We start from the raw sequence: 26,481 nt of genomic DNA, 5'->3' as shown, positions 1-26,481 counted from the left end.
CTCATTTTCTGTTGACTTTTATGGAGAGCAACGTTGTAACTTTGATATACAATAAAGCACATACTTAATATCGTCGAATTCCTTTTTGGTTACTTAATCACATTTCCCCTTTACGAATATCAATAATTAATTTACAGAAATTTATGATCTCATAAAATCAAAATGTGTTATATTGAGAATTTTGCATTTTTTATTTCTAATATATTACATATGTTCTTTTGTAAAGAAAGTGCTTTAAGAATTTTTTTAAGACTTAAAAAATAGACAATTATTTCTTAATTGGATGGGGTGATTTTCTATAAGTTTTCGCTTAATTATAAATCAAAGTCAATCAATAAGAAAACATATCAATTCATTGATTTATTATGAATTTGCTAATTAAATCCCAACTGTTATATAATTAAGAATCAACCACACACCAATTATTGTAAATTTAATTATAGGTATGATATTTTTCAAGAACAATTTTTTTTATATTTATCTTTTCTAAAGATTTAATTAGTCAGTTAATTACATATTATAATTGTACAATTGATGAACAAAATATTAAAATTTTAATTAATTTTAATATCAAAGGGCTGAAAGAAACATCACTATTCATAGTTTCTATTAATTTTAATAACACTTTATGAGATTTTTAATTAAATTTTAAATAAAATTTCTACTTTTCTTGTTTTATCTTAATTAAGTGTCATTTAATGGCTATTGGATAGTTCCAATCGAATGTATGCTTTGTGACAATTATTATTGAACATAAAGTCAAGATGACTCTTTTTTTTCTTCAACGTTATGCTCAGGTGAGTTATTATCGGATATAAAATGGTAAAAATATTTTTCTGTTGTACATTTGTCTGTCTCGTTAGTGTGCAGTTACAGTAATGTTATAAATAATTTTTGCAATTTTGAAAGGACACTATTCACAAACAATAACTTTTTATCTTTTTTTCACTTTCCCCTATTTATTTTAAATCACATAAAATAAGGAATTATTGTCACACTAAATTTAGAGGTAGTAAATTTTTATTTTTCTGTAGAAATAAGAATTTCAAAAAATAAGTTGCTATGAATTCTCTTATTATATTAAGTTTCTTCCTTTCCTTTGTTCATCACATACATATATTATTACATATATATTACATACATTATTATTTATTTATTTATTATTATTATATTACATACATCTGCACTTTAAAAAATTTCAAAATATGTAACACACGTACACTTACACATAATATACAAACTTACAAATGTATGCACAAAACATGTGCACAAAATAAACACATATGCACATATACACATACACATATTCACTTATATATTTACACATATACACAAAAAAGTGCACATAAACAGATACACAAATATCCAAAACACTTACACATATGCACCGTAAACACATACACATATACTGTTACACACATATACAAAACATGTACACATCCCCTTAAGGAAAAAAAACTCACAAAATATCAAAGAACTCTTTTATTTGACCATTTCAATAATCTTAATGAGTACCTTTTACAAAATAAGGACTTTGTGAAAATATAAAGAAATATTTTGTTCTTCAGACTCTTAGTAATCAGTCGACTTAATTCATTAATATTGCAAACGAATGTTTTGAAGCAAAACGAAGATTAAGAAAGAAAGAGAGAGATAGAGTAAATGAAAACGAAATTATTAAATGAAACGAAATAATTTTTTCTTATATACTATTTTACCGAGAATTTAACCAGGCTTCAATTTTCGCCTCGTTCTTCTGTAACCATTTCATGTTGTTAACGACTGTTTCAAGTCCTCGTGTTCTATATAAGGCACCGGCTCCTGCTTCCGGATATTTTTCGTAGAATGCTTTTATTTCATTTAATTTCACCTCTGAGGCAAATGAACTTGTAACGGCAGGGATCAATTGACCTAAATAACGATCGTTTAGGGTGTATCTTTTAACAAGAAATTCCCAATTTTCTCGTACCCAATCCCAAACTAATGGGGTACCAACGGGATTTGCTGAGATTTGACGCAAACATGTAAAAGCATCTTGTGCTCGTACATAATTTTCATCCATTGCGTTAGAAATGAATCTATAAATTAATTTTTAAATTAATTAATAATTTAAATTAATTTTTACATTCTTATTTAATGCAAAATTATTTGTGTGTTTTAAAATAAAATAATTATTGGAAAAGTTTTTTCTCTAACCTGTTAAGCAATGAAGCTGATCGTACACCAGCCAAACCTCTCATTAATTTCAATTTTTCAAGAGAATTTGTTTCCTTTATGAATTTTTCAAACATTTTTTTCCATTCAGCCTCACCACCAATGTGACTCATACCTGTTGATAGTTTGAATACATTTTCAAAAATTATACACATATATGAGGCATTTTACATGAAATGTCCTAAGCTGAAATTTCAATTTCTTGAAAAAAATTGAAACTCGGGGAATTTGTTGTTCTATCAAGTAGAAATGTGATCCAAAAAACATTTTTGACTTTTTCGAAAATTTGGAGGGGGTAGAAAAGGGTCAATTTTACCAATTTTGCTAACACCGTCTAATTTTTTAATTTTTTCTGTACATACTTGTAATAGGAAAAATTTTGTAGAATATGTTTCTAAAAGGTTTTTTCATGCATTCACCAATGGTGAATTTTATTTGAAAAAATTTTAAAAATTGACCCTAATTTTTGATGATTAATATTTAATTTTCAATTTCCCAAAAATCGGTCCGTTTTATTTGAAAATAAATTATTGCAAACGAAAGCTGAGACATTTCACGTAAAATGCCTTATATAGGCTTTAATTATATTTAGACATAGGTAAACATTAAATTTTTAAATTTTTAATTTACCGTAATAATAAACGCTGGATCTTATGTCTGGATGAGGTCGCTCGTCTTTAGGATCATTAATCCATTTTTTGAAAATTTCAGCTCCTTCCTCTAAACACTCGGTATGGCCCATTTCACATGCCAATGTAAGTATCACAGTTCTAAGATTTCTATAAAGAGAAAAAAAAATCATAAGGGTAACAGAGGATGATCTTGTAATGGAAAAATGACAATAAATTAAGTTTAATTATTTACTTACAAAGTTACATGACTATCAACATTCTCGACACTCCAAAGGACTTCATGGTAGACAGGATCGACCAAATTTCGGATATATTCCTAGAAATGTTTGATATTTTTAATAAAATTATTTTATATTGATGTGTATGAATTTACCAATGATTGTGATGGAATTTCATTTTTAAATTAATCATGCACTCTAAATAAAAGGTTCTAAATTAGAGCTGATTTTCGGTATTAAAATAGAACCAAATGTCGATTTAGTACCCAAAATTGGTACTAAATTAGTACCTTTCTTTTTACAGTTTGTGAACAAGTGGGATTCTTTATTTTAATGACGGGGCTTTTCACTAAAGGATATCCAAACAGCAATAATGAAAATACAATCCTCTGGCGCGACTTCTTATCCCATATAGATGATTTACTAGAATATTTGCGAGATATTATTTTATTTCTCAAAACATCACTTTAGTATAATTTTAGCTCTAAAAAATAATTGTAAGACAGAATGCTTATAGGTAAATAATGTCTTATTAAGTAATGAATCATTAATCAAATTTTAAGTAAAAATACTTTTTAAACAACATAAGTCTTAATTGAAAGAATTTTTTAGAATAAGAATAATAATTAAACAAAAATATCTTTAAAACTAAAATAGATTTGAACGATATTTTATAGAAAAAGATTACAATTTGTAAAAAAATTTGTTAAGCAAATATTTAAAGTCTCAAATTCTTTGTTTAATAGAATATTTATGTGCCAATCTTTCAATTTTCAAAAAATCTTATTTATTGGAATATATGTTTAAATAAACTTTTATTAATACAATGTATTATTTAGAAAAAATGATATATGAAAAAATGTATAATTTAATTAACTCTTGTATGACAAAAATTTTTCTTAGGCAAATGGTAATTTTATAGAATGTTAATTAAAAAGAATATTAATTTACAAGAAATGAAAGTGAAACGAATTCTAATTTAATAGAATACTTAAATGTCTGAATTATAATTTGGCAGCATGTCAATTCGATCGATTTTATATTTGTAAGAAATTCAATTTGACATAATATCAATTTATAAGAAACACTTTTTCGTAGAATTTTAATTTATCAGAATTGTAATTTTGTAGAATATTAATATTGCCAAATCTAATTTTAGTAGAAATCTGCTTTATCAGAATGATCAAATGTTCGAATCTTCAAAATTTCTAATTTCATTTTTACCTACAATCAATGTGACATAAATATTTGGCGCAAATTTAAAAATTGACCAATCAGAAATTAAATTTTTAAAATTTGCGCCAAATATTTATGTCACATTGATTGTAGGTAAAAATGAAATTAGAAATTTTGAAGATTCGAACATTTGATCATTCTGATAAAGCAGATTTCTACTAAAATTAGATTTGGCAATATTAATATTCTACAAAATTACAATTCTGATAAATTAAAATTCTACGAAAAAGTGTTTCTTATAAATTGATATTATGTCAAATTGAATTTCTTACAAATATAAAATCGATCGAATTGACATGCTGCCAAATTATAATTCAGACATTTAAGTATTCTATTAAATTAGAATTCGTTTCACTTTCATTTCTTGTAAATTAATATTCTTTTTAATTAACATTCTATAAAATTACCATTTGCCTAAGAAAAATTTTTGTCATACAAGAGTTAATTAAATTATACATTTTTTCATATATCATTTTTTCTAAATAATACATTGTATTAATAAAAGTTTATTTAAACATATATTCCAATAAATAAGATTTTTTGAAAATTGAAAGATTGGCACATAAATATTCTATTAAACAAAGAATTTGAGACTTTAAATATTTGCTTAACAAATTTTTTTACAAATTGTAATCTTTTTCTATAAAATATCGTTCAAATCTATTTTAGTTTTAAAGATATTTTTGTTTAATTATTATTCTTATTCTAAAAAATTCTTTCAATTAAGACTTATGTTGTTTTAAAAGTATTTTTACTTAAAATTTGATTAATGATTCATTACTTAATAAGACATTATTTACCTATAAGCATTCTGTCTTACAATTATTTTTTAGAGCTAAAATTATACTAAAGTGATGTTTCGAGAAATAAAATAATATCTCGCAAATATTCTAGTAAATCATCTATATGGGATAAGAAGTCGCGCCAATCCTCTTTGCAGACAGAGTGGTTCGTACGATTGATGAACACTTATAGGTTTCACTGAGATCTGTTGCACTCGGCAGAAAGTTATAAACTTTTATACCCTTTCTGACTAAAAACCTTCAAGGTAGTCCTAATGACTCTCCGAGACGCATGCTTATTCCCGAAATCTTTTTTAACCAAATAGTTATTTGATATAAAACTATTTAACTTAAAATTCACATAATATGCACATTATTTGACATAAATTTCATTGAACACAAAAACCATTTAACATAAATATCATTTGTCATAGAATTCATTAAACAGAAATAATATATTACATAAAACTCAGATAACTTAATTCCCATTTGACATAAAAATTATGTAACATAAATTTCTATTGACATAAAAATCATTTAACATAAATTTCTTTTGACATAAAACTCATTTAAATGCAGGAGAATATAAAATCTTATTCTTCGCAAGAAAGCGAATAGATTGGCGTAGTTTATAAAATATATGTTGTATTTAAAATTAATAGAATTAATCACAATTAAAGGTGAAAAATTGACTTTTTTAATAAAAATTGTTATAGATTTTTTTGTTGATCGTAAAGACGAAACACAAAATGTTCGTGTAATGAACATCTGAATTTACAACTTTTGTTTACTTATGTTTTAAAATTATATTTCTTTAACATAATTTACACAAACAAATTTTTTTGTTCATATGTGCGAGTATTATTATAAGTAAAAATATTTCCTCCTAGAATTGAAAAAAATTATTTTTATTCTATATTAAATTTCCTTTTTAATTTCACTGATATTTTTATAGCGTTTTGAACAATATATACTTTTAACTAGAGGTGTGCAAAAAGCTCGAAAAGCCGAGCCGAGCCGGGCCGCAATTTTTTCGAGTCGAGCCGAGCCCGAGCCGGGCTCGATGTATCGGGTACCCGAAATTTTCGAGTAGCCGAAACATTCGGGTACCCGAATTCACTCGAGTACTCGAATATTTCGGGTACCCGAATGTTTCGGGTACTCGAAAATTTCGGGTACTCGATTTAATTCGAGCTTTTAAATTAAAAAAATTTTTTTTTGAAAAAAAAAAAATTTAATTAAAAATTAATGTAGAAAATTTTGGATTTTCTCAAGGGCTCGAATCAAATCGAGTACTCGAAAATTTCGAGTACCCGAAAGTTTCGGGTACCCGAAAAATTCGAGTACCCGAAATTATTCGAGCTTTTTATAAAGCTCGGCTCGGCCCGAGCTCGGCTCGAGCTCGAACTGAATAGGCTCGGCTCGGCTCGAAAATACCCGCTCGAACTTCGGGTTTCGAGCTTTTTGCACACCTCTACTTTTAACACAAATGATTCAGAAAGATTCGACTGGATTCTATGTGTGTCAACTGTCAACGCTTTGCTTTTTCAAAACATGTGTCAATGTTCCGCTTTTTACTTCGCTTGTCAGATATAATAGAAATGGGAGAAAAAATAGAATTATGACGAAGGAGGTATACGTTTAGTTAAATGACGCTCAAAAATCTGTTGTGGAACGCATGCACTGTAAACTCGCGGTTAGAACTCTGGTTAAAAATGGACTCGGTTTAAAGTCGAAGTTGTGGAACCGGCCCTTAGTCTACTATTTGGTTGAATGGTAACTTAAATGGTGAATTGTACTTTTTGTTTACAGATTTAAAGATCATACTGTTCTATGTTAATTTTAATTGTCTATTTGTTTGATGTGCAGGCTCTTGTAAAGTAAAGCCTATAATATAACGACTTCATCCATTCACCATAGATCACGTATCAACGATCAACGAGTTTCTTGTAGGTTCTTCCCTAAAGGTCCTTTGCAGGTGGCTGGATCCGTAAGGATTATAGGCAGAATAGTATATTGAATCGAACTTTAGCGTCCACAAACAAAGTATGTGGGGATAGGAAAAACGCTTCAGAAAGCATTGAATTTCTTTGGGGTGGATCCTGTCGAAGGAAATAAATTCCCTCCTCAGATGCGCTTGCCCAAGATGGATTATGCGACAATTGACGACACCAAGAGCAGGCGTTCAAGCACAGGTATACCTCGTGTTCGTTAGGCTTGTCGGATAAAAATACGTTCACCCGCCTGAGGAGTCAAATCAATATTAGACTTGCCTGACCTACACGGCACTGCCCATCATCATCAGTATACTACTTCTCTACAAGAAATACACAGCTAGTCGACAGTAAAATATTGTCATTCATCAATATACAATTAATTAAAGTAGGTTAGTGATTATCGAATACAAATCGACTCAATTAGTAAAATTCTGCAGCACTAATAATAGTTTCAGAATTGTAATGACCATTTGGAATCAATTAATTATACAACGTAAGTTCTAATTCCTAAGGCATATCAATTCCGAATTGTAAGTTCTAATACCATTACAAAGTGTAGTCGGAATCGCATCAGTTATTTGGAAATAATTAATTCAGCAATGTCGATAATCCTCTAATTGATTGGACAGCACAGGTCAGTTTTTTATACATATCAGTACCGAATTGTGCTTGTCGATTAATTCTAAATAAAACAGTTATTGCAATCATCTGGAAATCATTATGTGGGCCATGTGAATATTTCGAGTGCTAATACAAGTCAGCGAATATTATTTACAGTTTATAACACTACAAATAGTTCCGGAACCACAGTAACCATTTAGAATCAAGTAATTAGACAACGTAGGTAATTCCTACCGACATATCCACTTTAAACAACTTGCTCTAATTCTAATAGAGTTGTTGTCTATTATAACTAAATTCAAACAATTAAATAATAATGAAAATAATATGCAGCCGACTGTATGGGAAACATATCTAAGATGATGCCCAATGTCGGTGGACACAGAGAGAAGAAACTCCTATTAATGGCGACCGTGGTTCAAGCAAAGCAGCTCTACGCTGATCCTGCATGGGCTGAGTCCCTAAAGAACCGCGGCATCTCTGATGAGCTACTTTCTCCGATAGGTGGTTGTGCACGGCAAGTAGTTTTAGCTTATGGAACAGTTTCAACGAGCGCTGCTTTGGTTCTTGGGAGTCTTCCGCCAGTAGATTAGTAAATCTGGTGAGGGGAAAACAGGAGGTCTTCCAGCTCAATAAAAATCGATTTATCTCGCAATAACAACAGCGTAAAAATCTCCTCAAAAAGGTTATTCACAAAGAGGCGAGATGTAGACTCGTTGAAAGATGGCAAGAGAGATGGGATGGGGATCCTAAAGGAAGGTGGACATATCGCCTGATCCCCAACCTCGACACTTGGCTCGAAAGAAAGCACGGAGAAGTTGGTTACTATCTAACCCAAGTGTTGTCGGGTCACGGATGTTTCCGACAGTACCTTCATATGTTCAAGATTAAGAGAGAAGCAAAATGCGCCTACTCTGATGCTGCAGTAGATGACGCGGAGCGTACTCTTTCATTGCGGGAAATAGAACCATGATAGAATGGCCATATTTGCGTCAGTTGGCTTTGAAATCAACGTCGATAACATAGTGTCTACCATAGTTTAAAACGTGGACTCCTGGAGGCATATTGAATCCTTCATTATTAAAATAATGGGGAAAAAAAATATAGACGGAAAATGAGGTTGACAGAAGTAAATCCAGAGCTCGGCTGTGTGTGTTATTTGCTATTTGGATGTTTAGTTAAGATCCTAGCAATCACGACAATATTTACCAAACTTTTATAAATTACCTGGAACTTTGGGGAGGCACTAGTAGAAGATAGTAAAGTGTGCATCCTTAAAAATTTCGTAGCCGCCATATCCCAAGGGACAGCGTGAAGTTCCGATGACAGATAATTAGTCATATCCATAGTTATATTATAATCAAGTTCAGCAGCATCTGCCAAACTAAAAGCGTCCTCCAAAACATGTGTTCTATCCGACGTAGAAAATCTCTAAGATTAAAAAAGAAAATAAATTCATTAAGAATAAGTTATAGTTAAGAATAGGCTACGATACCTTAATATCACAAGAAGGTCATAAAATCAAAAATACCTTATGGTTCCATCTCAGAACTTCTGCAAGTTTATGCCATTCAGCAGTCTCATAATTGACACGATAGTATCCAATTTGGTCACAATTGAATTTTATCCAATCAACTGGTTCGTCTAGCTTGACCACCACTTTGAAAAAAACATTACATTAATTTCGATAACATGACGTTTTAGAAAATGTGTTCATAATTATAAAAGATGTTACAATTCTTCGCATCCTTGTCGAACCAGACTAAAGTTGGAGTTGAATTGGCACTTGTGATGTAAGTAATAGGAATTGTCCATTTGTAACTGTAAAGTATTTAATTATTAATTTTTTTTCATTACAATTGTTAACGGAATAAAAATAATATCTTTTGGTTATTATAATAAATTAAGACAGTACTCCTACCCATAATCTGAGTCCGTAACATTAAACTGAGCTTCAGGATCAGCAAGGAAACGCTTTTGGGTCACTGTGTAAGAAGTTTTTGTTTTGACAGTAACATTTATAACAGGGAAACCCATTTGACGAGTCCATGTGTCCATAATTGAATTAATATTTATACGATTGCCAATAGCTTCTTGAAGAATTGAAAAAAGATCTGCGGTTTCCGCATTCCGGTAAGCATTTCTTTTCAAATAGGTCGTGATTCCTTGATAAAATATGTCCGATCCAACAAAATCGTTAAGCATTCTTAGAACAGATGCACCCTGGAATTAATTCATAATTTAAATATTCGTCACCATGATTCTACATTTAGCAGAAATGCTAATTGTCACAAAAGAAATGTCAGTGGAACCTGATGGTATAAAAATTATTCACCTTATTATACGATATCACATCGAAAATTGCGGTGATGTCGTCAGAGTTTGAGACGGTTTGAACGATTGGATGGGAACTGAGTTTCGAATCAGTTTGAAATGCTACATGTAATTGTTCTGTTAGAAAATGGTCCATCTGGAATGTTTTTGCAAAGTTGAAGTAAATATAAGATTCAATTAATCAATGAATTAAATATTTACGAACCAATCCCCAATCTGGTAGAATGGCATCCGAACTTTTGTAACTCATGTAGGTTGCGAATCCTTCGTTTAACCACAAATCATTCCACCAAGCCATTGTTACTAAAATGTAAAAGCATCAAGTTAGTTTAAAATTAGTTACTATTGTCTAGATTAGACATTAAAAGTCCTATAGATCACTTATAGTCGTCTTCGACCATTTAGAGTTATCCTGGACATTTTAGGACGATCTTAGGATATCTTTAAGACATCTTAGAGCCCACTGAGTGGTCTAATATTTTTTGGCAATATAATATGCTATAATATGCAATATTTTATGCTTTTTCTGACATTTTAAACAAAAATTCTATGTGTAACAAATAATAACTAGAAGAATTCCTTGAGTTATTGAACGAAAGTCTAGAACAATGAGTAAAATAAGCCTTACCAAGATTTCCAAACCACATGTGAGCAAATTCATGAGCAATCACCGAGACGACACCTTCTTTATTAGCAGAAGAACTTATTTTGTCATCAACTAAAAGTCTTGCTTCTCTGTAGGTTACAAGGCCCCAATTTTCCATCGCACCTGATACAAAATCAGGAATAGCTGCCATATCTACAAATAATGATTTATATTAAAAAGTATGAAAACTACTAGAATACCTGAAGTTGACGCAAAATAACTGGTATACACCTACCCATTTTTGGCAAAGGATAATCAACTTTAAAGAGATTAATATAATATTCAATAATTTTAACTCCAATATCAAGAGCAAAGGCACCCTTTTCTTTGTTTGCTTTCGTAGTATAGACGCTAATTGGAAAAGTTGTACCATCCAGTCGTTTTGCTTTTTCAGAAAGTGCAACAAAATCACTAACAATAAAGCAGGACAGATAGGTTGACATTGGAACACTTCTGGCAAAAGTTACTGTCGTTAGTCCTGACGATGGTTTGTTCACTTCTGATTTCTGTTACATTTTATAACAAAAATTAGAATCCGTTTTCTCAAAAATGTCTTTATTATGTTGGGCATTTTCAATTAACAATTTATTTCGCCCATTAGTTAATGTAATGTTTTATAATTAATAAGTTCTACTATTAGGAAAACATTTGAGTCGTTGCTTTGAGACTAACAAGTAAACGTACCCAAGTGCCACTCGCCGTTCTTAATCAAACTAGTATTATCTTTATAGCGTGGAAAATATAAGTTACGTATCTTTTAAAAGTCTCCATAAAGCTTTTTAAGGATAGAAACCACCCTTAGATTAAAAATATCAACCCTTTTTGTAACTAGTAGAAGATTACGAAGTACAGTGAATATAATGGTATGCAAATCACCACTTAGGGATTTAAAGGGTCGCTAATTACGAATATAGTGTCAGATTTTAAAAATTCAAAATGGCGGATGTAAATTTAAAAATGTATGATACTTTCTCAAAAATAAGTACTCAGGGGTTCTAATAAATTTTATTAGTCTACTTCCAAAAAAATAATCATACCTCCACATTCATGTTGGAAATTGCTCCATAGCAGTCGGTGGAGGGATGAATAATTTTAATAGTAAATTCCGCCTTAAAACTCGGCTCATCAAAGCAAGGGAATGCTCTCCTCGCGTAAGTTGGCTCGAATTTTGTTGTTGCAATATATCTGGAAAATTAGAAAACATTTTACCTAATCGATAAAACCTATTCTTATCCTTATAGCATCCGGATATTCAGGATATCCTACGAGCATAAAAAAGTTCTACTTGGAACTGATACAAATTACTTTATAATAGCAAAATTTTAAGTTGTTTCAGTTAAGAAATTCGTTATTCTACAGAATCTTATCGTTGTTCCACTTGAAGTTTTTTTTCGTGTAAGATATGAAATATTCGCTACTGTTATGAAGCTAAAACTGACACCCAACTATTATCACGTACTTAATTTTGAAAATAAATTTTAATGTTAGAAATTTTTTTTAAACAATATAAAGTTTTTAAAAAAGAACTTTGTAGATGCAGATAACTGAGTTCCAGTTTCAGCTTCATGCTGCTATTAGAGTAATAGAAAAAAATTTGCCAAAAAATTGTTCTTCAAATTACGAAACACTAATTGATTACAATCTAACTACATTAGATTTGTATTATTTCAAAATTATCAAAAATTTATTTTATCAAAAAAATTATATTAGATAAAGTTTCTTTTAATACCTCTCCTTATCTTGTGCGTCTTTGTACTTGCTCGAGTAAAATCCAACAATTTTGTCAGGCCTCAATAATCCATTAAATTCCAAATGCAAATGGTAATTACTTGGACTGAGATTTTCTTCGGTGGAAATCATAAAGACTTCCTGCTTTTCCAATGAATAGGTTTTCTTTATTGGAATTTCATAAACGTCATCTTTCTCATGTGTTAACTTTGTTTTTGTTATATTAAGATCCTTTTGATGAAGAGCAATGTATCCCCTTTTATCCAAAACATTTATCAGAATAGTTACAGTGCCTGTGTATGTTCCATTTTCCAAATCAGGATGCATTAACAAATCATAGTGAATTGGTTTAACTTCTTTTGCAAGTCTGTATGGTATTTCGGGTGAATTTTCTGTCGCCATTGCAGTGTAGTTATTCAGCTTATTCCTTTGATCTTAAAAATAATTTCTTGTTAGATTTTATAAATTTTGAGAAATAATATATTAAGTTATGATTAACTCTAACAGCATCCGGATATTGAAGATGTCCTAAAATATCCGTTGCTGTTAAAAATGTTTATCAGTTAAAATGTATTAGTTGGGGTATTAGTACAAACTAGTATTCTTTCACGTAATTCAACTATTTTCCTCTTATTTGACAAAAGATAGAAAATAAATTTAGGAACTTCTTACTTGAGTAATTATAACAAGTTGTACTATTTCTTAGGGGCGTCTTCTTTAGATATGTGAAAGCACAAAACCGAAGGAATAACATCTGTTAAAAATAAATCGAAACTTATCTACATAATGATAAAAAAATACAGTTGTTAAATAAACGAAAAATATTAATTTTCATGGGAAATCAAAATACTATTTTTAAATTTCTAGTAACGTTGGAGAGTTTCAGATGGCAGCACATCACTCCAAGACTATGTCACTCGTGAAAATATGTGTATATTCACTGATAAATAAAAACCAAGAAGGAAATGATAAAAAAATTAACTTAAAATATATTTTTAACTATCAGAATCAACTGTTTCGATATACTATAATATTTATAAAACTAGAATTCCAAACCACATTGATACTATAAACAAAATTTGAGTAAAAGTAAATATTTATATACAATATATAAATATAAGTATTGAAATTTACACCGTCGATGTATAGACTTGAGAAAAAGAAGAAATTTTTCAAAAGTTTTAATAAATTATTTAATGAAATAAAATTGTATTTACCTGTGAGTAAACTTGTAGCTTGTGCTTTATCGTTCATAACAACCACAAGCGCAGTCAAACACGAACAAAGGAGACTGAGAAATACACAAAGTCCACAAACAAATTCTAAAAGCGGAGAACCGGCTCCCCTTTGTCGATAAGCTAGCACTCTTGGTCTGCAGTTGTCAGAATTCACTGTTTTATCAACCATTTTCGAGAACGTGCACATGCGTCAAAAATAACTGAAAAAGAAGAATGTCAACTGTTTATTATTGTTATCTTAAAACGAAAAAATGTAATTTGATTTCGAATCAAATTATAATTTGTAGTTTTTTTTAGAATATTGTAGTTACTATTTTAAAAAGAGAAAACAAATTGATCCTTTTCTAATTTTGTTTGTTTTAGATACAACAGAGGAATCGTAAGTATAGAAACATTTATGTCAATAGATGATTAATAAAAATTAAGGATGGAATCATATTTTTAAAAATTAAATTCTTAATTCAAATTTTTAGTTTCAAGTACATCTGGAGGCCCTACTGAAAATCCCTGTATAAGTTATATAGTATAAGTATAAGTTATATAGTTCTTGTATTGGAACTTGTACAAGAAAATGTACAAGTACTTGCAGTGGCGTAGGAACCGGGGGGCAAGGGGGGCAGTTGACCCCCCCAGTTATATACATACTACATTGTTAAATATATCTATATATGTAGTTTGCCCCCCGGAAAATAATTCGTTTCTACGTGGCTGAGTACTTGTACAAGAAAAGAAACTACACGGAAAAAAAGTACGTGAATCCTTCCTTGACAGTGATTGACTTTTGGATAGGACACAAAATACAAGGCTGTTCCATATACTTTTTATTAGAAAATATAAGAAAGTCCTAGAATTATTCTAGTACTAGTATGGGCCGTACTAGTACTAGAATAATTCTAGGACTTTCTTATATTTTCTAATAAAAAGTATATGGAACAGCCTAGTATTTTGTGTCCTATCCAAAAGTCAAGCACTGTCAAGGAAGGATTCACGTACTTCTTTTTTCCGTGTAGTACAAGAAAATGTATATGATATTGTACGGGTTCATGTACAAGTACTTGATACATGAACACGTTCATGTTCTTGTACAAGTAAATTTATAAATAAATTTTTTTTAGAAAATTGGGATAAGTAAATTTATACATAAATAATTTTTTTTTTTGAAAATTGGCATTTTAATAACTTACAATCGTTAAGACTCTTTACTTAAGGCAAGCTAAAAACTATTGCGCAGCTCTAAAGGCTTATAAAAACTACTGCGCAGCCTTTAATGTTTACAATTTTTACAACTTTAAAATAATGTGTAAAGAAAATGTACAAGTACTTGTACGTGTTCTCACTTGTCAAAGTACTTGTACATGAACCCGTACAAGATCATATACCTTTTTTTGTACTAGTTTCTTTTCTTGTACAAGTTCCAATACAAGAACTATTGTTTCAAATCCTTGTACAAGAAATTGTACATTTTCTTGTACAAGTTCAGCTGCTGAACGTGTGCATTTTCTTGTACAAGATCTTATACAAGGGTTTTCAGTAGGGGGATCAATGATAGTATAAAGTCACCCGGAAAATAAATCGCGTCTTCCTTATAGCTCAAGAAGTAAGAAAAATCTTTAGGTAAAAGGGGTTTCTTTAGAAAAGTAAATCGTAATTAAAAGTTAAAATACAATATTGTATTTATTTACTAATTGATTTATAGACAGACTGCAACTTTCTTGTCATATAATAAATGAGTAATTTAAATGTAATTTGCAGAACAATTTTTTGAGAATAATTCGATCCATTTTTAAAAATCTCGTTCACCATATTGAATCCACCATTTTGAATTTTGAAACACTAATATGAGATTCGTAACCAGCGACCCCGAAAACCGCCTGTGTAACGAATTTGAGGTGAATGTGGTCGATTTTTAAAAAAACTTGTTCGATATTTTAAATCCGCAATTCTGAAGTTTTTAAAACTGACATAAGATAGAAATAAGCGACTCCAGAATTCTTTGATTAGTTATTTTAGTAAGTTTAGCGCTTAACTTAATTTGACTGTCTGAATTTTTGCTGCAAATGTTGAAGGGATACTAAAATAAAAAAAAGTAGTACCGTTCACTAAATGTAGTGTGAAATTGTTATTTTTAATCTAATCGAGGTCCATAAGTGCTCAAAAGTTTCATAATGAAATAGATTATCAATTAAAAATTTAAAACCTAAACATTTTTTATGTTTGTTGTGAAAAAAATAAGCAGAAGTTACTAAAACCTCTAAAAATAATCAAAATTTCAATAAAATTTTATCTTTAATCGACTATAACGCTCTCAATTTTCGTTCAATTTTATAATTTTATTCTATGATCAATGAATCGAAAGGTAATTTAATTACCTTTCCAACGGCATCTTATTCATTATATTTTGATAAGCTGATTTTACTGGTAAGTTTAAGTGCCGTTGCATTTCGAAAATGCAAAAATTGCAGCTATAGCAAAACTACACTAGGGAAAAAATTTAAAACTATGATTATCCTACTTAAAACGTTAAAACACACCTACTAATAGAAAAAAAGGTTTTGTTCGATTGTCAAAAAAAAGTTTTTAATTTGTAAAGCTGTGTTATTCAATTCTAGGGGAGTGTTGTTAGAGTTGGGCATAGTTTTGACTTTTCTTCATAACTTCCCCTGTAGAACGAATTTCGCGATTTCACGCATATTGTTGGAAAGATCAACTCAAATGCAATGTTTTTGCTGAACATTGTAAAAAAATTTGACCAAAAGATTCGGAGTTATAAGCAATTTAAAAAAAAGTTGCCAGGGTTGAACATGGTTGCCAGAGTTGAGCCACTGTAGAAAAGCAATGAAATATTTAGGTAAATGATTAAAAATGACCTTTAAATGATAGAATGACACTTGGGAATGAGGAAAGGAACCATGAAATTAAAATAAAATCCCATATTATGCATTATCATATAACTTTAGATAATTTATTCCTCATGAACGAAATCCAAAATTAAAAAATTGAAAAAATGAAAAAAGGTTATCAAGAAATTTTTTTTTCTCTCTATCCAATGGAAATGAAGTTTTTAACACCTCTTTAAGTGAAAAAATGAATTTCTGTTGCAAGTACGCTTTGTAATTGCAAAATTTCGGGTTACTCAACTCTAACAACCGCTCATGGCTCAACACTGACACACGCGTCGTTTTGCGTCATATCGCGCAGAATAAAAACGCGTGACACAAACACCAAATTACTTTACACATTTTCACATATCATCTTAATGAACAATTTTTGTAAACTTATTTTGTCTTTGGCATATTTCTTTTACATTTAGTTCTCTTCTTTTGACACCACAAAAAAGTTTTTGTTGACCCTATATCACAAAGTCGCACAATACTAAAATATACACTGTAAAAAATTTGGGGATTTTTCCCTGAGGTTCCTTGTGGAATATTCCACAAATTCACGGGGAAAAGTATTTTCACTACGATTTTGGGGAATTTTCCACAAATTAGTGAAATTTTGAACAAACTTGGGGAAAAGTGATAAAATATTAGGGAATTTTCTACAAAGCGAATGGGAAAAAATTTTTTACTACAATTTTGTGCAATTTTCCACATAATAGTGAAAATTTCAACAATATTATAGGGAAATTTGTATATAATTTTAGGGAATTTTCCACATATTAGTAAGAAAATGTCATTTTATGAAAGCTTTGTGGAATTTTCCCAAATTTAATAAAAATTTCCACAAAGTTGAAAAAACTTTTTTAAATTTTATAAAATGGGTTAATTTTTACTAAATTGCATGTACAAAATTATTAACATTTTTACAAAATGTATGATTTAGGGGCTAAAAAATTAAAATTTATATTACAGTGAAATGTTTTTTTATAATACTTCATTAAATTAATGTTTTAAACAAATGAGCTTTGTCTAATTTATAATTTAAATAACAATTTTTACTAGAAAAAGCATTTAGAAGAAATGAAATTAATTAAACTTTACAATTATTATAATTTTAATAATTTAATAATTATATAATAAAAAATACTTTCACTATGAACTACATAAATTTTTTGTTCTACTTATAGTAAAAATTTTATCTTAAAAATACAATTAATACTTTGGTAAAAAATTTTTTAATAAAGCATGTTTAACAAACAATTATAAACTATTTTTCACTTATAAAAAGCATTGCCATAAATAGTTAGGTTTATTAAAAGATATATACTATGGGGGGCCTTAAAATTTTTTTGCTCTTAGTCGAAAGTATAAAATGTTTTGAAGCATTTTCTCATTTTGAAAGATTTGGCACATCTGGTTTGTCTTTGGATGACCAACAATACCTAAGGGTTTCTCGTTGCAAGGGGACGTATTTTATGAGTTTCTCGCAGGACCCGTTTTTTTCTTATAAATTTATTTAGCTAGAATGTTTGAGAAATTCTCAAGAAGTCTTCTTCGAAAAGTCTTTCAAGATGATTTTACATGTTAGTTGCTTTTCAGCCTTCGTAAGAGTAAAACCTTGAGTGAAAAAAATATTCAAAGTTATTAAATATATAGTGATGGTTATATGTATAATAGTGAAGTGGACAATTTGACAATATTTAATAATATTCTAGAACGATATTTAAGGATTATTTAAAAATTATTAAAAAGGTAAATAATATTTAAAGATATATTATAATTATATTGTAAGTGTAACATATTGTATTGTAAAGTTTTTTAAAACTATTTTTGGTTTTATCAAAAAATTTAGTTAGTTATTCATATTTTGCCATATAATGTTAATTTAACAATTGACTTATAGAATTCAATTAATTTTTAATATTTTAGTTAGATAACGTAGTTTAGGTATTTTTTATATTTTAATCAAAATAAAAATTTTTTAATTTATTTTAAAAATATATAAATAAAAATATGAAATATAATATTGAATTAGAAAAGTCAAAACCCTATTACTACTATATATTCATAGTTTTTGGTAAATATATTATTGTTCAATTTAATTTTTATGTATTTTTTTGTCAATTGTAAAAGGTAAATAATAATTTATTTTTACAGTATGTTGTTGGACAATCAACCCCCTAAAGGCAATATAAACGGAGAACTTTCGCATGACACAAAGACTATTTGCGATCCGAAAGCAAAAAATTAATTATTAATGTTGTAAAGTTCAGATGTAGTACTTTTAACTGAAGTACTTATCGTTCACTGACAGTACCTAATATAATAAACAGTATTTAAAAAATTTGTTCAAGATTTATTCAACCTTACAAACCAATCTTCCTAAATATGAAAGGATAAAATTTACTGAAAAATTCTGTACTATTTTACAGTAAAAATATCCCAACGTTCGAAGAGAAAAATTCCATAATAAGTAATTTAAAAGAGAAATTTTCTAAGAATTTACAAGAAAAATTTTCCAAGGTTGCAAAGGGAAGATTCCCCAAGATTTCAAAGGGAACAATTCCCAAGGATGCAAAGGGAAAATTCCACAAGATTTTAAAGGGAAATTTCCTCGAGTTTCTTGGGGAAAATTCCCCAAGATTTCAAAGGGAAAATTCCTAAAGTTTTTTGGGGAAAATTCCCCAAGATTATAAAGGGAAAATTCCCCAAGGGTTTAAAGGGAAAATTCCACAAGATTTTAAAGGGAAAATTCCTCTAGTTTTCTTGGGGAAAATTCCCCAAGTTTTCTTGGTGGAAATTTACCTTTTTTGGTTAAAATTGCGTCACCAAGATTTTGGGGAATTTTCCCCAAAAATTTTTTACAGTGTACGTTCTTACACTGAAAAAAAATATTCTTAATTTAAGAATATATACTATAAAAAGGTGCCTATGATATTCCCTACTTAAATTAAGTGGAAATATTCTTACAATGAGAATATATTCTTATAGTAAGAATATTTCCCACTTAATTTAAGTGGGAAATATCCTGGGCACCTTTTCTTAGTATATATATATTCTTAAATTAAGAATATTTTTTTCAGTGTATACTTAACTGCGACTCATATGAAAAGATGGCTGATACTTAGTAGCAAGAATTTACGTACAAAGATAGATGGCGCTAGTGTGATAAAATTAAATAAACGCGGTGGCTCAACCCTAAACCCTGTCCAACTCTGACAACTCTATCCCCTACTAAATTTCAATTACACAGGCACACAAAAAAAAATTTCGTGACCCAGAGGACAGAACCTTATATTCCTACGTCTTTTGGATCGCTGAAACCGAATATGACCATGAAAATTTTTTTTATTTGACCATTTTCCCGCAACCACCCCTTTTACACCCTCACACGAGAGTGAGGGGGTTGGCATTTTAGTTTTCAAAGAAAGTCAAGTAAGGTGTCTATTTGTATGTTTTTTGAGTCGCTGAAACCGAAGAAGACCACAAAAAATAAATTCGTCCCTCCCTTTACCCCCTAGAACGCCCTAAATACACCCTTAGAGGGAGTTAAAATTTCATTTTTTACGAAAAGTCGAATGCGATGTCTATTTCTATGTTTTTTGGGTCCCTGAAACCGAAAAAGACCACCAAAAATAAATAAGTCTTCTCTTTCACCCCCCAGCACTCTCTTACTACCCCTAAAGAGGATTAAAATTTTCGGTGTTATGAAAAGTATAGACGACTTTTCATGAAACCGAAAAGTTCAACCTCCTCCCTAGGGATGCTAAGGGCGTTCTAGGGGGTAAATAGAGGGACGAATTTGTTTTTGGTGGTCTTCTTCGGTTTCAGCGACTTAACCCTTAAACCGCACACTTCCGAATCCATCCTTAAACCGCACACTGGGTGTGCGACACCCGGGGACTTTAAAGTGTGTTCTCCAAGCTGGAAAAGGATATTATGGTTCAGAAAAATTATCTTATGTAGCTCAGTACATCTATTTTGAAGGAAAATAAGTTTCATAATGATTTATTTAATCTTAATAATTAAAAAAATGTTTTTTAAAACTATTGAAATCACCTTAAACCGAAAACTGGGTATCAGCCACCCAGAAATTTTTCGCTGTTAATTTCATAAAGTTATCAAATACACAAAGACACTTGGGAGACTAATGTCCCTCACGGAACATAAAGTTAAGTACAAAATGTGTCATTCAATAGCGACACATGTTCAATTTTTACGACTTTAAACGAAATATTAGAGTAAAAAGCTAGAATATGGGTGTCGCACACCCAGGGTGCGGTTTAAGGGTTAAAAACATACGAATAGACACCTTACTCGACTTTCTTTGAAAACTAAAATGCCAACCCCCTCACTCTCGTGTGAGGGTGTAAAAGGGGTGGTAGCGGGAAAATGGTCAAATAAAAAAAATTTTCATGGTCATATTCGGTTTCAGCGATCCAAAAGACGTAGGAATATAAGGTTCTGTCCTCTGGGTCACGAAATTTTTTTTGTGTGCCTGTGTTATTCAATCTTTTTTCAATTAAATATAACTAACTAACTTTTTCAGAATTTTTAATTTAAATAATTTAAAATTTACACTGGGGTCAAAAAGTTTCAGTACATTTGTACTGATTACTGTTAAGTGCTCGCTTCACTTAAAATTCAAATATTTCTGTAAAAATAGATGTTAGAGCTATCAAACTAGGATCATTTTAAAGTTCAATAAAATCAGAGTCAAATAGGCTAAGATATAACCAATTTAATAGTGTAAATATTAAAAATATAATTCTTTAAAGTTAGAGATTCTTTGTGAAAATTGCGATTTTGAAATCTGGAATTCAAGCGCACGCCAATTGAAGAAAATTTTTTTTTAAGATTTGATAGTTGCACAATATCAAGTATAAATTCCATTCTTTAATTCTAGACCAAAATAATTCACATATATTAAGTATTTTTTTAAAATTCTATAAAAATAACTTCCCCTGCTCTCGAAATTTTTCAAAGAATATTAATTGCGAATTCGTCGTTTCCGTTCACTTGTTTTATCAATTAACTACACGGAGAAAAATAGTTAGCTATTTCAGCTAATTTTTAGCTACCTTAGCTAACCTTAATTGCTATTATATGGATAGCAATTATTGTTAGCTAATGCAGCTAATAATTAGCTAAATTAGCTAACTTTTTTTGCTAAAACAGCTAATTATTAGCTGTAATAGCTAAAAATTCGCTATCCATATAATAGCAAACTCATTTTTCTCCGTGTACACTTTTGAAAAACCGCTGCCAAGTTGTACATTTTTATAATTTTGGTGTTCATTTCATGAACACTTTGCTTCCTCATAGAAATAATAGTAACTGAAATATAAGAATTACTTTTTATAAAAGGGTTAAAAATAATTAAATCTTGGTCCAAAAAATGTGTTTTTATATATTCTATAAGATGGTAATAATAGTTTAATAATTACACATAAGTTAATAAACAAGAATGTTGAAAAAATGATATTTTCCACAATTTTTGATTTTTCAAATACCAATAATTTCATAATTTCTGCCCGAATCAGGTTCAAAAATAGGTCAATCGAAGCGTTTTTTAATGCTCTTCAAGTTGGTAATAATTTTTTGAAGTTACTTTTACATAATTTAAAAAAATTTTTATAAAAGTCTTATTTTTCAAAATTTTAGATTTTTAAAAGTTTAATATCTCCGGTTAATATGGACGAAAAATGTTTAATTGGGGCTCAAAAGATGCGTCTGAAAAAACTCTACAAAACTAAATACAAAACAAAACTAAACTTATACATTTTTTAACAAAATTTTTAAAAAAGTCTTATTTTCCAAAATTTTTTATTTTTAAAAGTTTAATACAGTGAGTTCTCGCGAGTCGTTCAACTCACGAGTCGTTCAAACTCGCCAGTCGTTCAACAGCTGATCAGTGTCCGATTCACGAGTCGTTCAATTTCTAGCAAGCGCGCGCCGGTGCTCAGTGCTGTGTAATTTAAACGGACCAAAGTCATTGAATATTGTGTCTTTCGGGGCGATAAATATGTTTCACACATCCCTGAAATCGCCTTGAAGGCGTGGCTTATGCGTTGAACGACTCGTGAGTTTTATGATCTTGAAAATTTTCGAGAATTGAACGACTCGCGAGAACTCACTGTATCTCCGGTTAGTATGAACGAAAAATGTTCAATTAGGGCTCAAAAGATGCGCGTGAAAAAACTCTACAAAACTAAAGACAGTATTTTTGAAAATTTCATTTACTTTTAATGCAAGAGATATTGTAGAAGAAATATTTATTTACTTACTTGGTTGAGATTTGGAAAACAATGATATGAAGACAATATTACAATTAATAATAATTGATTTAATAACAATTTTTTATAAATTTTCAGAATTAGAAAAATTTAATAATATAAAAAAGAAACAATCACTGGAGTAATTTTGAAAAATTGAAAGAATAAAACTGAAAGATTGAAAACGTGAGAATGGACTATATCTGTAAGGGATAAAAGACAAGAAATCAGTATATGTGACGATAAGGGATAAGACAAAAAACGATTATGAATATTGTGAGTAATAGATTAAGATAACAGAAATATTAAAATATAATTGATTATATTAATTGTTTTTCTATTTCAATATTGTTTACATTCCTTTATTTCACAAAGATAAAAAATATTCAAGATTTTTGATCCTTCAATATTTTATATTTTTTAAAGAAAGTTACCACTTTTATGAAACTTTTGTCAACTATGCAAAAATAAAGTGTGACATGATTACAAAATACTGCGTTGGTGAGACTGTAATTGTCTTCTTTGATGATAATTCTTCATGGTCATTATAGACGCAGGGACAAATTTAAATGTATCTGTTTAACTTTCAAAAATGAAACAATGACCTCTTTTAGAAGTACGTTTGCTAAGCATAGTGATTTTATATTTAGAAAAATAGACAAATTAAAAGAAAATTAAATTAAAATTAGATATTAATAAAACAAACTAAATATTTATAATTTTTACATTAAAAAAATTTTAATTCCTAGTATTTTAATGTGTAAAATAATGCAATTGCATTACAGTTTAAAAAGCAAAATAGAAAATTTTTTAAATTAATTTTTAAGTAACGTTTTCTATTATTACTTTACCCTGATATGGCGCAAGGATGTAAATTTTTAAAGGCACTCTCACTTTTGCATCGACTCCGGATTAACTAGTTTTTTTTAAAAGATATGATGAAATTTTAGAAACTAAAACTATTCACCTTTTGGAAATAAAAATGTAAAGTTGAATGTTTTTTATTTTGTTCTTAATTTTAATTGAATTTAAGTTTTCTTTTATTTTATTCTAATTATTTCTAATTTTGTTTACATTTCCTGTAAATATTTTCACAACTATCAACTACTTGTTCAAACGTTTAAGAAAGACTAAGAATGAATAAAGAATGATAAAGAACAACCAATCGCGCGAATAACTCACCATTCCCCACTTCCAATCTTCAACATATACTTCCACTTCTTACTATTTTACTAATTTTATTGCTATTATTATTGTTTTTAAGGAAAAATAATAATAATATGAAAATAATAATACTAATAATAATAATGATAACAACAATAATAATTTTTTAATAACTGTCTTAACTTCTGTACTTTTATAATATTTTTCATATAATTTACAATAAATGTGAATTGTGTAAAGTGTATAGAAAAATTTTCTGGTCATAACAATATTTATGAACAATAATTTTTAAAAACATTAAAATTTTTTATACTTTTTTAATTTAATATTTTTCTTGTTTTCTCTGTGACATAATTTTAGTGAGAATAATGATTGCTCTTAATTAGTGCAACGAGTATCCTGACTTGCATTCGTAAATATGACCTGTAATTATAACAAATTATGACCAGTAAGGAAATGAATGTATATATTGTCAATACTTTTTATCACAATTACATATTTTGTTTCATGTTTAGTTTAAATTTAAAAATTTGTTTAAAATTATTTAGATATTCGGGTAATTTTACAAGTATTAAATTGAAATTTATTGTCAATTTAAAAATTGAAAATGGCGGATTTAATATGTCGACTCAATATGGCGGAAGATTTAAAGGTTTATGCGTTACAATTAATGTGCGTTACTCGGAGATTTTTGAGGTCAATGAATCTCAACTTAATGTCAGATTAAAAAAATTCAAAATGGCGGATTCAATATGGTGAACAATGATAATAAAAATTAATGTATATTTGTCTGAAAATGATTACTCGGGAAGCTTTTAGGGACAACGAATTCGATGTTAGATTTAAAAAATTTTGAATGAATATTAAATTGAAAAAATATTGCGCGCCATATTGGATCCGCCATTTTGAATTTTTTAAATCTGTGAATGTCATCTTTTATGGTTCAAAAGTTATTTAATTTGTTTGAAAATTTTGAAATTTTGAATTTAATAACTTTTAAGTCATAAAAGATACCATTCCATCTTTTTGAACATAAAATCTTCATACTGTAAACTATGTTTAAGCCATTTTTGAAAATTTTTTAAATGGTCGAAGATTTTTCAATTGTATAGAAGAAATTAAAAAATATAGAACATTCCAGTTGAACGATTACTCAAAAGAAATTAGATTAATAAAAAATAGATTTTGAAATAATATAACAATAATTTAGTTATAAATACAAATTTATCTGTAATCTTCTTTATAAATAAGATAAGACTTTTGTCTGTACATTGCATAGAATTTGAAAATTCATGTTTAGTTTTTCTATTCGCGTAGTAAGAATTCCAAAAATGACAATAAAAAAAATTATGTATGTATGTATGTCTGTCCGCAATATTTTGACCGGGATAAACACAAAGACTACTTGACGGATTAAAAGGAAACTTTCTAGACTCTCAGGTATAAGTCTAACTTAAAATCCTAGCCATATCCGATTGAAAAACATTAAGCTGAACAAAAGTTATAGCTTTTTTCATAAAATTTTAATATTATTCGTAATCAGCGACCCCAAAAACCCCCGAGTGACAAGTTTCATGTGAATTCGATGAATTTTCGTAAGACTCGTCCGCCATATTGGATCCGCCATTTCGAATATTTAAAAATGAAGTTGGTATTCGTAATCAGCGATCCCAAAAACCCCCGAGTAACAAAATTCAAGTGAATTTGATCAATTTAAAAAATAAGTCCGCCATATTGAATCCGCCATTTTGAATTTTTAAAAATGAATTTCATATTCGTAATCAGCGACCCCAAAATCCCCTGAGTGACAAGTTTCAAGTGAATTCGATGAATTTTTGTAAAAATCGTCCGCCATATTGGATCCGCTATTTTGAACTTTTAAAAATAAAGTTCTTTTTCGTAATCAGCGACATCGAAGACCCCCGAGAAACAAAATTCAGGCGAATTCATTGACTTTTCGGCAATATGAAGAATATTGCCCAAAATTTTTCAATTTTACATTAGATTTGACGCCATATTGGTCCGCCATCTTGAAATTTTAAATTCTTCTTTACTTTTTTCGAAAGTGTATAATTTTTATGCACCGATGGTTGAAAATAGAATTTTATTCTTACACTTTGAAACATAATCTTTTGTTATCAAAAATCAAATTTATTAAAATGTTCAAATAAGATTCTTCACCTCACGCAGCCGGGTTCAATTGCCGTGAGGGTTCAAAATAAAATTAATAATTAACAAAATATATAAAACCGCGGGCGCCAGTCGACAGAAGGTCGACAGTAAATAAAATAGACAATTAAATTTACTTTAAATAATGAGAATCTCAAGGGGGGTAAAATGGGTGAACCCAATAAAATCAAGCGTTTGTCGACTATGGAGATTCAATAATTGGACAGACTTACAATACAGACGACGCCCAAACTCTCCTTCGCTGAGGTACCTCCACACACACTTTAAACTACAATAAGACGTCAATATAATTTTATAAATCAAATGTGATCAAGACGACGGTCG

General features: G+C 29.2%; 1 protein-coding gene across 2 annotated transcripts; it reads right to left on the bottom strand.

The window, feature by feature from the left end:
* Positions 1 to 1,467: 1,467 nt before the first annotated feature.
* On the bottom strand, positions 1,468 to 26,481 carry LOC122509132 (glutamyl aminopeptidase-like). 2 transcript variants are annotated; one of them, XM_043622936.1, is made up of 16 exons: positions 26,370 to 26,481; positions 13,626 to 13,846; positions 12,410 to 12,842; positions 11,718 to 11,865; positions 10,916 to 11,186; positions 10,663 to 10,833; positions 10,240 to 10,337; positions 10,036 to 10,170; positions 9,622 to 9,923; positions 9,436 to 9,521; positions 9,232 to 9,359; positions 8,928 to 9,131; positions 3,083 to 3,162; positions 2,845 to 2,993; positions 2,197 to 2,329; positions 1,468 to 2,078 (listed from the first exon to the last, which is right to left on the bottom strand). In XM_043622936.1, exons 2-16 carry the CDS (start codon positions 13,831 to 13,833, stop codon positions 1,715 to 1,717), a joined length of 2,910 nt encoding a protein of 969 aa, XP_043478871.1. In that variant the 5' UTR covers positions 13,834 to 13,846; positions 26,370 to 26,481; the 3' UTR covers positions 1,468 to 1,714. The 2 variants fall into 2 exon arrangements, with proteins under 2 accessions (XP_043478871.1, XP_043478872.1); XM_043622937.1 differs by lacking the exon at positions 26,370 to 26,481 and adding an exon at positions 13,081 to 13,162.

Source organism: Leptopilina heterotoma, unplaced genomic scaffold (genome assembly GCF_015476425.1).
Source record: "Leptopilina heterotoma isolate Lh14 unplaced genomic scaffold, ASM1547642v1 Lhet_6, whole genome shotgun sequence".
NCBI classification, from domain to species: domain Eukaryota; kingdom Metazoa; phylum Arthropoda; class Insecta; order Hymenoptera; family Figitidae; genus Leptopilina; species Leptopilina heterotoma.
The sequence above is the reverse complement of the archived record's forward strand: the minus strand, read 5'-3'. Positions and strand labels throughout refer to the sequence as shown.